General features: G+C 41.2%; 1 protein-coding gene across 2 annotated transcripts in view; it reads left to right on the forward strand.

Annotated features, from left to right (window-relative positions):
• Positions 1 to 2,267: 2,267 nt before the first annotated feature.
• The window catches only part of DKK2 (dickkopf Wnt signaling pathway inhibitor 2), a 64,036-nt gene continuing 50,810 nt past the window's right edge, over positions 2,268 to 15,493 (forward strand). For both annotated transcript variants that reach the window (XM_074993468.1, XM_074993469.1), the window contains exon 1: positions 2,268 to 3,158. In XM_074993468.1, the coding sequence (XP_074849569.1) occupies positions 2,904 to 3,158 (255 nt within the window). In that variant the 5' untranslated portion in view covers positions 2,268 to 2,903. The remainder of the gene's footprint in view (positions 3,159 to 15,493) is intronic.

Genomic DNA, 15,493 nt, shown 5'->3' on the forward strand with positions numbered 1-15,493 from the left:
CTTCGATTAAGAAAAAGATGAAAAAAATTCCTCCATGTAAAATTGGGTTAAAAAAAAATCAAAGGCTTGAGTTGAAGTTTTTATAGGTTCACTTCTCCATTACCCAAAGCCCCTTCCAGATTACCACAAAGCCTAAAATTGGGACATGTTGGCAGGAACAACCCTCTGTGTTCTTTTAAAGACTGTACAAGGCATTGTTTCACATGAGGTCATTGCTGGAGACACAGCCTTATCATCTTAAAAAGGATCTGTCTATGGCTTCGCAAGCAGGCAACAGAGCTCCCAGGATCAGAAGACTGAAGGATGCTGGTTCAGGGTTTACCCTCCCTCCCTCCTTGCATGCCTTAGTGATTTCCTCTGGCACACTGCTGATTTAACAGGAGGAAGGGAAATGAAGTTTTATTTATTCTTCCCCCCTCCCCGTGTAAAGAGGCTATACGAAGTGGAAATGATTGATTCTATTACAGACGAGGAGCCCTGCAGAAAGAAAAGAACCCAATGAAACCCAGTTACTGAACTCCTCACCTTCCCAGAATACCTTGCTTACACTTAAGTGTGTATATAAGCAACTTACAGGAAAAAAACTATGCTCTCCCCTCCTGCCACTCACTACACAAACATGCACTCACTAAGGAATCCAAGGTTTGAAAGGAGTGTGCAGCAGTACAGACATGACCCAGGGTGAGCCTTTTGCACTGAGTCTCTTGCAGTTCATAGGAAAAAGGTAAAAGCTGGATCTATACAGATCCTGCCAGAGCCTATTGATTTTTGTATCCTAGTCCCCCGTTCACTGTCTATCTTCTAAATCTGGTTGTTTGTAGAGCTATGATGCTCAACTGCGTAATGCTCTTGATTTTTTTTTGGTACACTAGCACAGCTGAATGTGTTCTTAGGTAGTGAAATTTGGGGAACCAGGGTGCCGAAGCTGCTTGGATTCACGTTCCACATCCAAAAGTTTGTGGCACTGAAACATCAAGATGAGCCGTATTCAGGATATTTTTTTGTTGGACATGTTCTTTATTTGGACAAGGGAATTTAGAGGAGTGGGCACAAAAATTGGCAGGATAGAAAAAAGATTCATGCCCTGGACCTGTGGGAAGCTTTTGGAGTTGCAGTGCCAAGATGTTTCATATTGAGGAATTTTTCTGCACACTACTACTTACTGGACATTTTTTTATTTAGACAGTAGAATTTAGGGGAGCTGGGTACAAATGTTGGCAGGACCTAGCAGAATGCAGCATTTTCAGGCTGGACACAACTTTTACTCACATTCCAAGTAACAAAGACTGCAATTTTGGCACTCTTCTTTATTAAATTTCACTGCAGCGGTGTGGGGGGAGGGGGGTGTCACTGAAAGGTCACCTAGTGACCCTTTCAGAGCCCTTGCTGGATCCTGAGCAGCCTAACCCTCCTGTAGTTCTGTCCCTTTTCCCCATCGTCTCTTACCCTCCTGGCTAGAAAGAAAAAAAAAGACCTCAAATGACTGGTCCACCCTATATTCCTGACTTGTCCAGTCCCTGGTGCGAAGAGGAGCTACTGCTGTGGTTTCAGCTGTCAGCAGTTGAGCTCTGCTGCACAGTACAGAGCAGGACCTGGCTGACGTGTTACATATGGCATAACTTAGAACAGGACCTTGGGACTGTCTGTCTGGGCCACACTGCGGCACACTTCCTCGTGTCAGGTTTTCAAAAGCAGGTGGCAGGGACATGGGCCTTTGCCCCCTGACGCCTGTCTCTGGTGCCTATGCAGGTGGGCTGAGACCCTAAGGAGGGGGCCACTGCAGCATGACCTTATCATGGTCTTTATTGAAATTCCCGATTACTCTGAACACCATCCCTTGGTGCCAAAACCTTAGCCTTACCAATAGACCAGTGATCTTTGCCCCTGAGTGTGCTGATCCCTTGAAACACTGCGCTGGTCGCTCAGCAGGGCGCAGACAGAGACAGCCTCCAATGTGCCTAAAGACAGGGGCTACGTCTCCCGTCTTCCAGACAAACTGGGAAGAAAGTTCTGCTGTTGGGATGGTGGGTGCAAGGGGTGGATAAGGAGAGAGTCAGTTTCCCCTTTTGTCACTCTGAACTGGGGGTGGAGGAAAGAGAAATCCACTGTGGAAAGCTATAAAAAATAAAGGCGGCTTCAGGAGACCGGAGCCAAGTGAGACTGTCAGAGAACACTGAGTGTGTGTGTAGAGATCTGTGCTAAGGAGCTCCGTGAGTTTGTCTAGATGACTGTTTCTGCCTGTGTGATCCTGACTCCAGGTCTTCAGTCCCAAGGACTCACCCCGTCTACTTGTCTGCCAGATGCCTGGAGCCCTTCGCCCCAGCACCAGCTAGTCTGTAGGAAGAGGAGGAGAATGTGTCCTTTCATAAACACTGGCTACAGAGGCTGAGGCAAAAGAAAGAAAAAGAAGAAGGGAGGGGAATAAAAAGGAGGGAGAGAGAGAGAGAAACAAAACTAATCCCAGCCCTTGACGGTGCTGCTTGGATTGGATCTGGTTTGAGTTTTCTCCCTGCTGACTTGTGTAGCAAGAGAGGAGGAGTGGGGGGAAATAAGTAACTGACTCTTCGTCTGAAGCTTGAGCAAACCTGCGGGGTGACTCCACTGGTGGGAAGCTTTCCTGGGTGCAATTGCCTCATAGTTGTTGCTCCCAGCCACTAAAATATTTCCTGAATTCCTCAAGAATCGGGAGGAAAAAGCAGTCACTTCGCTTGGTCTGAGTGTTGCTCATTTCCTATAGACTGTACTTTTATTTTTTTTTAATTCTTTTTCCTAGCTCTCCCAGGACTGCAGTTGCCTGAGCGTGTGGCATTGAAATCTAATGAATTGTTTTGTTAACAAAAGTTGGGAGAATTTTTTTAATCCCTCTGCTGTTTTCTAAATCCTCTTTTTCTGGGGAGGGGGAAATGATGCTAATACGGAATAAGTACTCCTGCTGTCTCCTCTTACTAGCCATGATCCTGATGGTGGAGAGCTCCCAGCTAGACAGCTCCAGCTCCAAGGTGAACTCAATCAAGTCCACCCTGATGGGGGAGGCTCCAACACAGGCAACCAACAGATCTGCAGGCATCCACCAGGGACTGGCACTCGGAAGCATTAAGAAGGGCAAACTCCTTAGGCAGATGGGAAAACCTCCAAAACACCATCATCGGCAAGGAGAGGTAGGACGCAATTCATGTGAACACTTCTCTCGTTAATGTGTAAATGTTATTTTTATATCTGATTTCTCCCTCTCTCCACCTCTCCCCACTTCACCTTGGTCTAACATTCAACATTATCAAAATCAGATATGTAGTCTCTCTCTTCTTGATAGAGTTTCCCTTCCAAAATGAAATGAATTCACTTCTCCAAGACTGTCAAAGACAACATATTGTTTTTAGAGGAGTAGATGCAAAAGGATTATGTTTTAAATGTTTTATTTTTCTTAAAAAGTATCAAATATTGACTAAGCAAGGGAAAAGGGGGGTCAGTAATCCTAAAAAATATTTACCTTGAGCATTTCTCTGCAGAAATTGCTTATAAAGACAGCTGCAAATAAAACAGTTAATCATAATGAATAAAGAACGTAGTTGGTTGCTATTTATTTTAGTAAATAAGCCAAGTTTGAACACATGATGTCACATTTGAGCTCAAATTGAAAACAACATTGCTAGTGATACAATATAGCCCTTCACAAAATCACCAGTGGGAGACTGAATGGGAGAAGTAATCCTGCGTGAAAGTGTACTAATGAGGCTCGGAAGGCTTGCTTGTCCAATATTTTAGCAACATCCTTGGGCATAATTTTGTGCGCTAGGGTAAGATAAGAAAAGTTTTGCATATTTCACGCTGGGACACCCCACAAAGCTTGCAGATGCTTTCTTTGGTCAGGACCATGCTAGGCTGGGAAGAGAATGACAGCCCTGAGGATGAGGAGGGCAAAATTGAGCTGAAATAAAAAAGAGTTAATTACAGAACCAGTTTGGTTGTGAACAAAAATTCCTTTTTCCTCTCCTTTCCTTCTCTGCTTTGGAGACACACACATCTGACTGAAACATTTCTGCATATCATGTCTCCTGGACGGTAAATGACAAAGTAGCATTTTAAATCATCAGCCCTCTGTTGTCTTTCAGGATTCATTGTGAATGGTGTGTTACAGGGATTGTGTTAGATATGAAAAAGAGTACTTTCCAAAGCCAAATAATACATGCTCGATTGATACCATTTATACGAACAGGCACTAGTAGCACCTCCGGATACAGCTGCTTTTCATAAGCAACAGACAATGTTGTGGAAAGGGAGCTGCCAACATTCAGCACTGGAAAGGAAACATACTGAGTGCCTGAAGGGTCCCTGTCCTGTTTGCTGTTCTGGTCACGTTTCTTTAAAGCAAGGAGGAAGCTGCAAATTCCAATGGCACTTCAAATTCATTGAATTATTCCACAGCAGTGTCTTAATAATTGGATATAACTATTTTCTTATCAGTTCCAGCAAAAACTAGCAAGATGTGATTACGATTTTAAGTTAAACTACTTGACCTCTCTAGCTTACCTTCTCAAACTGTGCAATTGTTTTATATAATTCACACACAATTTCCTTACTTTTGAGCAAAAGTTTAATAACAGGTGCTGTAATGGAGACTTGTATTACTAAGATTATTGCATTTTGTTACTTCTTTTATATTTACTAGGATGCAATGGAATCTGACTTAATTATTATAACTTAACATTGCAAAATAAAGGAGCACTGTATATTATTATTCATGCTCATTGTTTTCTTCGTTGTGTTTAAACACCAAAAGTCATATTCTGCTATGCATACTCACACCGCACAATATCTTGCTTTTTGAGCAGTCCTCTTAATTTCTGTGCTGCTGCTCTCAAAGTAATATACTACACAACAAGAGTATGGAAGATAGAATCTGGTTTTTTGTATTAACCTAGACAGCATTTTTCAGGATAGGGTGTCTTGAGCACCAAATATGATGTTGATAGTTACTCAGTTCACTTAGTCTGCTCAGTAATAAGATTTGCAAGACTGTACCCATAATAGCTAATTTGGATTATTCACTAATTTATAATGTCAGTCAGCATGAATTAGTGATGCTGTACTGCAAAGCCCACTGAGACACCTGTGTATGAGTATAAATGTAATCAGTGGGAGCTAAGATGTCACTTAATTTACAGACCCTATTTTCATATACTTTGCTCTAAAATTTGTATCGCCTCAGCCAAAATCCTGCTCAGTTCACTCACGTGAATACTGTCAATATTTCAATGGAATTACGTGGTTTGAGAAAGGCAAACAAGATTTAGCCCCAGGGGCCCAATTTCTGAACTCTTTACTCAGGAAAAAAGGCTGTTTATCAATGGCTGTTTGTCGGTGAGGAACATAGGATCAGCCCCTCTTGGGAGAATAATGTATTCACTATAGTTTCCTATTGTTAATGAAGCTTCATCTCCATTTTTGGCTACATCCCTTGGTGAGGGGTTGAATAGCTGTGAAAATAGCTGTTATTTACACCCAATAATACTTCAACAATTTCTTTCTATCATTCCTAACTAAGATAATTAACATAACACTTCTTCACTAAAAACACTAAAACTTGTGATGGTAGTTCATTTTTTGTGAACATTTTTAGTTTCAGAGCTGGTAAGCAGCTGAATTTATAAACATATATCACAAACCAATTAACACATGACATTTTAATAATTTTCTTTAAAGAAAGCTTTATTAGATTGCTACTTTTCATTGATTTGTTTGGACTATCAGACATGATACTGGGAACTTGATATGTTTGTTAAAAGAGCAGAGCGTCCTACTTTTTCTCACTGATTTTTTTTCCAATAGTGGGATTGATAGTGTGATAAATACAACAGTAGCTTTTATTTTCTAGGTATTAAAATTTTGAGACTTTTATATTATTTAGAAATTGCTTATGCCTTTGCTAAGTTATTATGGCATAAAGTGCAAAGAAAAACTTTTTGGTATTATGACATTTAAAAAATATGGGCTCAGTGTTTTGCTCATTTAAACTGGCAGAACTCACCTGAAGTCAAGAGAACTTTTCCAGCAAAGAATTTGATCCAAGTGGATAAGAGAAAGATAGCCAACAATTAGGTTCTTTATTTTAATTTAGGTCAGACCAGTATGCCATTAGTGTTTTCCTTGCGTTTATTTACCACCTGTGATGATCTGTGGTGTCAATGATAAGCTCTAAAGCATGGGTGTCCACCCTTTTGGCTTGCCTGGGCTGCATTGAGTGAAGAGGAATTGTCTTGGGCCGCATATAAAATATATAATATAGTTAATGTATATAAATCACATAATAATGTTAAAAGTTTACGATCTTGTGGGGCCACATTACTAGCTGTCCAGGGCCGCATGCGGCCCGTGGGGCGCGGGTTGGACACGCCTGCTCTGAAGCTTTTCATCAGTTTAGTCCATCATCATAGTCCACAATTTCTCTGGAATGTTGATGTTTTCTTTAGCAACTGATGCTTCGCAATGCTTTCAATTAGAAAGGAATGATTTTTCACTTCTTTTTCAGGCAAAGCTCCTATTGAAGTCAATGGGAATATCTGTATAAATAATACAAGCAAAATCTGCTTTCATACGTTGTCTGTGGAGCAATTAAATACATGCCACTGGCCTGGGACTGGGGCTGTAAAATTGCAGTATAAAGGTTTGGTCTTGAGTTGGAGCTCTAGCTCTGGGACTTCATGAGTGAGGAGTATCCCAGAGCCCTGGCTCCAACCTGAGCATCCACAGCACTTTTTATCCTGCAAGGCCAGGTCCTGACAGCCTGAATCAGCTGGCTGGGGCCAGCCACAGCCATGCCACAGATCTTTTATTCCCTTGTAGACACACTTTTCTAACACAATTGTGCCTTTCCAATGAGTATTATTTCAGTTCTACTCTTATTCACCTTAAAAGTAGCCATAAAATAATTTAGCTGTTTTGCAGTAGCAGGCAGTGAGCCATCATACAGTTGCTAAATTGGGATTCAGGCTGTCCCTGCTTCCCTCTCACTCCTCATTTTATGGCTCACAAAAGTCTTAAATGTACAAGTATTCTCACTTGGGAAAATATATAGACATGTTGGGCCATATGCTCCTCCATTTACTCAGTAAGGGCCTGATTCTATTTTACTGATTCACATGAACAGTCCCACGAAGAAAGATGGCAGAATCAGGCCCCAAGTTGATTGCTGCTCCGAGAGGCTCAATGAAAGCAAAGAACTCTCCTTTCCTGTGTCAAATGATCAGGAATAGTGTAAAATGTGCTATTCTAAGAGGGCCTGATGACATGTCATCTTGCCCTCCTCTCGCTTTTCCTTTTAATTTTGATTTAGATGTGTGACTTCTAGGAACAGTTTCCATTGTTTATTTTGGCTTACAGAGAGCAGCATTATGGCTTCATAATCTTTGAAAAAATGCCAGATTCGCAGAACTGCCCATTTGAATTTTTCCATCCATTTATCATGTATATTTCCATTCATGTATTATTTACATAGTGTCAGGACAAGCTGCCCACCACTGTTCTGGACGGATCACTTTTATGGGCAAAATTCTTATCCTGATTGAAAGTAGTGAAGATTCTTTTGACATCTGTGAGACTATATGTTGTCTTATTTACCTCACTTCGGTACTTTTTGTATTAACCCTTCCCTGTTTCTTAAAGTCTCTCCACCCTCTGCCCTCCAGCCTACTTGAGTACTTCCCACTACTGTAGGTAGGGATCCCCCTCATCTTCTAACTCGATCTTTTTTGCTGTTCTTTACCCACCTACTACTAGCTGTAAATACTTTCCTTTATTAATATATGGATCCTTGCAGCTCCCCACTTTTCCCTGACCCCAGCTACAGGTACCTTCTTCCTACCTTCCTTTGCCAAGTCCAGTCCCTTCTCTCTCTGCTGCTAGCTATAAGAGCAGATGCTGAGTAGCTGAACTGGATCTCAGAACACCAGTGGGATTTACTGTTCCATGGCAGTGGTGAGAGTTGTTGAGGAAGTGGGCGATAGCTTTAAGCTGATTATGATAGAACAAGACATTGAAAATTTAGAGGAAAGAGCAAGTAAGAAACTGAGTGATTAAAAAGTTAGTTCAGGGAGAAAAAGATGTGAAAATATGGGAGGAGTGAGGAAAGTGGAGAAGGTAATAGGTTGAAACCAAACACACCTTTGTGAGTTCTTTTTTAAAATAACCCTCTAATTAAAGCCTAAGATGGGATTTGAGAGTCTAATTAAAACACAACCAAATGATGAGCTTAATGTGAGATCAATATAAATGGCAGAGCTTTGCACTGCTCTAATATTCACCAGCTCGTTTATATCCTTGCTTTTCCCAATTGGATATAATCACCCGCATTGAACACTGAGACATTGTAGAAAATGCTAAAATGAGATTTTGTAGTAGAAGACAAGCAAAGCATCATGAGATTCAGTAATAGACCACAGTATCCTGAAAACACAGTACCAAGGTCATCAAAAATGTTACCACAATATCTTGAACTGCTAACAACCAAGACAGCACACCAATTATTTAATCACAGGATAAAGAATAATTTAACTACAGTACACAAAAATATATCCATCCACAATAATTTTATGTAAATCCAAGCTGCTAGCATCCATAAAGGCCACCAGAGAAATTTTACTCTCATCTTTTGTAGCAGTCTTGTTAAGTGGCTGTGAAAATTGTTTCTTTCTCTGATGGAGAACTGGGCAGGAATTATTGCCATTTTATGCCTCACTTGAGCCCCTTAAATTTTTTGTTACTACCATCTTAATTTGTAGGATTATTTATTACTATTCTTCAGATAACAGTAGCTTTCCAAGAGCTTTCAGCTGAGATGGGCAGGCCATTGTGCTTGAAGTTGTCTGTATGGATGCATATCAAAAGACAATCCCAAACCTGAAAATCTAAAGATCTCGATAGGCTGCACATAACCTACTGAGAAAGCTTCTGACAACATTTTTTCCCCACAAAATGATTCTTTTAGCACTAACTTGAGTTCGATTAAGCTTGAAGCTTTGGAGATGCAAATGATACACAGTTTTCATTTTAGATAAAACTGAGTATTTGTGTGTGTGCTGGCAGTATGTTACCATATCTCTATCATATTCTGTTTAGCATTCTCTATCTTATTACTAATTTGCCTTACAATGACATGTCCCAGGACATATAGTCCAATAGGTATTTAATTTTACACAAAAAGGGACCCTTGAAGCCACTTCCTGAGATTGTTTTTCCGTGTATCCCTTTAATATTTAAGCTTTGCCACATCAAGAGTTTTTTTAAAATGTTTAGATAAACTCTTAAAAGCACATGCCTGGCCTCTTCTGTGCGGGTGTTAAAGGTCTGCGGCCAGATGTTATGTCATTTTTTACAGGAAGTAGGCATTACCTTGGTTACCTTCACCAAAATTTCCTCGCTCATAGTGTAAGTGTGCCACTTAGTTAATACTTTCCTTGCTTAATAGTGTGCTCCGTGTTGAAGACAGACATGTCCGATGTGTAGGATTTGTAAGTGTCATGGGATCATTAAGCATAAAAGGAACTATATAAATACAGAAGAAAGTAAAGCCTTGTGTACACTTAAGTTGTTAGTTTTAGAAGAGCCTTGTGGAGTTTGAAAATTCTTTAAGGGCTGATTGTGCCTGCACCATTGGATTGAACGTATTCACCCTGAACTGTAACAACAGTGACCTGAAGAGCCCCATACACTACCCATAGTTCTTAGGAGGAAAACTCGCACAATTTGTTCCAGGTTGTTTGTCTGCAAAAGTTGTCTTTAATTTTCACAGTGACTATTCATGTCTTCATTGCAGATCCATCCTGGATCAAAAAACAGGCTTAGTTATCCTCAATTAGACATCTGCTTTGAATGAAATCTTTTCTTTTTGCTACACATGAAGATCCGTTTCCATTAATTTCATGAAAACAGGGCCATTTTCAATTTCAAAATGCAACTTGAAAACAGTTGAATTTCAGGTTTTCAACTTTGCAGTGAAATCTTCACACAGCTCTAGAACTGGCTATGTACATAAATGTGTTTGGAACATGAATTTGTCTCAACATTTTACCCAGGAGGCACGAGACCTACATAGACAAGCACGATTGCATAAAAGGCCAAAGTACAAATCAAAACAGTGGTTTTGTCTTGTTTTCCCCCATCATAGTTACATTTCTCACAATATTCGTGGTTCTTGTGGCTGGCTCCTTATCCATCTGATTTATTAGTTCCTTTTGGCATATAGCCACAGAGGTCACTGATTCTGAAATGAGCATATCTATAATCTATTAGAGAAAATAGAAAGCTTATTCATTTAACAAGTGCTTTGGATTTTCTGTGCATAAAGATGGGGAGAAAGAAAGAGAACATTGTTTAAACCCTTTGTCAACAAATCACTTAAGCGCTTGTTTCAGTCCCATAGGACGTGCTTATGCTCTTTGATATGATGGTATTTATATGACAGTTATGTATGAATCTTTGACTTTGCACATATGTAGTGCACATAGTACAACTTTTAGTACATTTTAGCAATGACAAAGGTGGATTATTCTGCAGATGCTCAGGGTATGAGATCCAGCTCAACTCCATGGGAACTCTGCTTCATTCTCTTCACATAATGCAAGTTTTAATCAGGCCATTTATGCCTTTTAAACACAAACTTATCAGTCCAATGAATTAAACTACAGGCTTCAGTCCCATGTACTTTATGAAGCTTGCATTGAATGAGGCAGTGGTCTGTAGGAACTATGACTGCCTAACTGCACTACTGACTTTTTTTAAATTAGGGAACTTTTAAACTAGAATTATAAAGAATATCAGCAATGCAGTGCAGAAGTCAGTTTGCGTCCCTGAAATCTAATTGTCGTCCATGATACTTCCTATGTATCATTAGGACTACAGTCCTGGAAGTTACAATTTTTTTTAGGGGGAAAAAAAACCTCCTAGATGGTGTTAGCCAATGGTCGGGTGAGATACCACCTATGCCCTGATTTTCATCCGAGTCTTTAGCTGCTAGGACAGACAGCCCCTTCGCAATGGGCAGCCTGGGCAGGCTGATGGATGCCCCAGGGTCCCAACACCTGAGTCTTCAACTGCTAGGATGGAGTCCCTTCGCAGTGGGCAGCCAAGAAGACTGACAGGTGCCCCACAGGTTGTACTGAGAGCCCCTACACCCATGTCTTCAACTGCTAGGACGAGGTCCCTTCGCAGCGGGCAGCCAGGGAGGCTGACAGGTGCCCCAAGAGTCTGTTCCATGGAGGCAGCATGACTCAGTGCTCAGCTCTCAATATGCCCCACCAGTGACCAGGCTATTACAGCTGAAAAGCATCTGTGTTCTTTGTTTTGTGTTCGGTTTGCACAGTAATAGGAAGAGTCAAGTTACCACTTAACCAATTACTTGTTTATTTAACTAAAAGAGTTAAGCTCTTATGGTTACAAGATTACAAGATATGTATGTGTATATATATATATACATATATATACACACACACTTTGTTGCAAACTTACAAGATTTATACTTTATTACAAAGATTACAAGGTTTACACTCTGTTCTTTAGTTGTCAATAGCTAGCATGTAACAACTCATAGATCTATTATTGAATGTGCACAAAGAAAACAACAGAAAAGCAATACACTTCACAGGTATTATTCTCACCCCTGCATTACCAATGTGGCGTGGCCAGCGTTTCACTCAATCCCTCGGGAGGAAACAATAAATAACGAGGACCTTGGGAGGCAATGACCCTCCTGACCGGCAGGTAGGGGTAATTGGAGCTCAATTAGGGGATCTGCCAGGCCCTTCTTTATGCCCATTGGGTCACGTACGCTTCTCCTTAAGGGTGCCAATTGAATTAACTCGTCTGAGACACCAGGACCATGTCTACACTAGCCAAAAACTTCGAAATGGCCATTTGCATTACTACTAATTTACTACTAGTTTACTAATGAAGCACTGAAATACATATTCAGTGCCTCATTAGCATGTGGGCAGCCGCGGCACTTTGAAATTGACGTGGCTCGCCACTGCGCGGCTCGTCCAGACGGGGCTCCATTTTGAAAGGACCCTGGCAACTTCGAACTCCCCTTATTCCTATGAGCAGAGCCCCGTCTGGACGAGCCGCATCAATTTCGAAGTATTGTGGCCGCCCGCATGCTAATGAGGTGCTGAATATGTATTTCAGCGCTTCATTAGTAAACTTCGAAATGGCCATTTGCATGGCCATTTCGAAGTTTTTGGCTAGTGTAGACGTAGCCTAGTTCTTTCTCACAAGGCTGGTTCACGCCTGGGGGGTGGAGATAATTTTTGGGGCATTCTTTCTTTATGGGCCGGAGATTTTTTCCTCCATCTGGGATGTTTGTGTAGGCGAATCAACTGATGGTAATTAGCCAAGGGCAGTCCGAGGCCTGCCTGTTTATTAGCCCATTGTCTCTTGCTCCAGAGCATTCAAAAGACTGTGGCTGAGATAAGCACATCTGCGCTCTCGGGCATTCCAGGGCTGAGCTGTTAACCCTTTTGGTGCTCTGAAGCACCCAGGAGAGACAAGATGGAGTTGAGAAAAGGGGGGTTCTGCCTGGCTATAGATGATGCTCTTTTTGATGAAGAATGCTGAGGAGGGTATTCTTCAAACACCGTTTCTTTCTTTGTCTTGTGTCAGACTTTGAAGGTTTTCCCCTCAGCATTCTGTACAATTTAATGAAATTCCCAGTGAGTTTAAAACTACACGAATTGCAGTAAACAAAATCCATTGGGAGTGAATGAGACAAACTATATTTAAAAATGTGTAACATAACTTGTTTGAAACGATGCATCAGACCTAATGTAGATGGGTACCATATGGATAGGCACTTTTGAAAATATTTCCATTGTAGCTAAGTGACTTAGAAGTCAAAGTCCATTTTCAAATGACTTTCATTGAGGCTTAAGATCCTAAGTGCTAAATCACTTTTAAAATGAGACTTAGGCTCCTGAATCATTCAGCTGTTTTTGCAAATTGTATATGCCTTATGCTTCTAGACCCACAGATATGCTCTGGCTACTTTCTTCCATCGTTATCTCATTTGTGTTCAAATAGAATATGTTATGGTGCTTTTTCTTGTTCTGTTATCTGAGCTCAGTTGAAAATATGTGCAGAGACACACAGATGAATTTAGGAGATCTACTCCCTCAATTTCTCCTTCAGAAGAGGCTGCAGATCAAACTAAATCAAGCTGTCTTACGGGCCTCCATTTCAATAGGGGTAAAATGGGCTGCACAAATTTCATCTGCCACTTTGCTTCTGTTCAGGTTGAAGATTAGGGAGAACAAAGTGGTTTCTATCTTGCTGCTCTTCATTATGGGGATAGCGGTGTGAAGAGGCTCTCATGTTTTTCTCTTGACAGAGTCATGAATGACATGCTTTAAGAAATGTTAGCTTCCCTTCCCCTTGTTTGCATGTGGGAGGAAAGCTCCATGGAATACGTGTTGAGCCAAGATCCTCTTCCTTCCGCTATTCACAGTGGGTAGAATAAGATTTGGTATTTCAACTGTTCCCTCCTTGCCCACCTTCATACACACTGCTACTCTTCATAAGAGAGTAGGGATGGGTGGAGATTATTTGGTCTGAGCCCCGTTTTCTTCAGGGGGAGTAACTGAGGACGGGACTGTGAGTTTACCTTTCTCCTGGTTCTCCTTCTTCTGGAAGTGTAAATGGTGAGACAAAGGATTCTGCTTTCTCCTTTCCAGGATGGGAAATGGGCTAGATTTGGCAGCTTGTTCACATGCATTTCCTTAATTGGAAGAAATTGGATGGAAAAGACTGTATTCATATGACAGTTATATAGGAATGTTTGACTTTGCACATATGAAATGCACATCGTACAACTTTTAGTACATTTTAACAATGGCAAAGGTGAATTATTCTGTAGATGCTCAGGGGAGATGGTAGCTCATAGAGTGAGAAGAGTGTTATCTCCTGGATAGGGGGATCCTGCAAGCAAAGATGCTTGTCCCATGGGTGGAAAGGAGTACACTGGGCTGAGTTAAGAGAGGGAAGAATAAATTGTGCATTGCAAAGGAGGTAACCCACATGGAAACTGTGTCCATTGGTCTAGCAATATCACCGTCTTTCTCCTGCTTGCATCCTTTAACAAAGCCCCAGATACTTTCACCCCAATCTTGGTGAAAGTATCTGGGGCTTTGTTAAAGGATGCAAGCAGGAGAAAGACAGTGATATTGCTAGAGACAGTTAAATAAATTAAAGGAGTTTTACTGAGCAAATGTTTACAACCAAACAAAGGAAAACTGCATAGAATAAAAAAGAAAGCATGTATAAATCATCTGCAGGGCCGAGATGGGTTGCAGCAGTAACAAACACTTAGCATAGTAAACGAGCATACATCGTAGCCCACCTTGCCCTGGATACATACATTTTGTGAATTACACTTAAGCCAATAAGTAAGCCTTAGGCAAACATCCAAAACATACAGCAGAGACATAGTCTATCACATACGTAAATGCAGTAAAGGATGAACTTGCCCCTATAAGTCCTAAGATTTCCAACAATAAAAAATAAAAATTAGCTCAGTCCAATTAAACTCAATCCATCAGGTCGTGAAAGCCAGTGCTTCCCCTGACATGATCCCTCATCATCTCCCATCATGTCCTTGGTGGTTGTCTCTTGTCCCTCAGTCTGGTTGCATTTAGTTCCTGGTGTGGTCCCTTGTCATCCTTGGTCACATCCCTCATCAGTCATCTCACATCCTTTTATCCAGCTGTAGTCCCCTGAAGTCCTGGCAACAGTCTCCTCTGTCCCCCGAGAGGGAAGCAAGGCCTCAGGGGGAAAGCGGTTGAAGCTCTGGCCGTGTCTCTCCTGGGTGAGAGTCCAAGTAAATGTTTCATAAAAGCACAGGCTAATAGTCTGTCAGGGAAAACAATGGAAGCAATCCCCAGCCGTGTCCCTCATCAGTCATCTGTCTCCCTTGTCGGTTGCCTGCTTTTGTCATCGTCACTCCTATGGTAAAAATAATTCAGAAATAAATAGACAAACTTTATTCTACTGCTGTACATGAAATCATATTAGTTATAGGCGAATCTGCGGATGGCTACTAAGCACAGGAGCAATTATTCTGGAATCCAAGATGTTTCCACATTTTAACACACAAGCTCTGAAGAGCCATATTGCAGAGTTGTGTGTTGTTGGGCAGCTGTCTGGGTCTCAAGCTATTACATATAGTAGGGGCTAGTATTTTTTACTGGACCAACTTCTGTTGGTGAGAGAGGCAAGCTTTCAGATTTACGCAGAGCTGGTTTTCAGGTCTGCATAAACTTGAAAGCCTGTCTCTCTCACCAACAGAAGTTGCTCCAATAAAAGAGATTACCTCACTCACCTTGTCTCTCTCATGCTGAAGTTTTGTCATTCTTTCTCTTCTCTTTATCACACAGTCAAGGAGCAGGAATGATACCATATGTTTTAGGTAACCACACATGTGGTACAAAGAGTGAAGTAGCAGTTTGTGATCAGC

The sequence above is a fragment of the Carettochelys insculpta genome, chromosome 4, assembly GCF_033958435.1.
Source record: "Carettochelys insculpta isolate YL-2023 chromosome 4, ASM3395843v1, whole genome shotgun sequence".
In the NCBI taxonomy this organism is placed as follows: Eukaryota; Metazoa; Chordata; order Testudines; family Carettochelyidae; genus Carettochelys; species Carettochelys insculpta.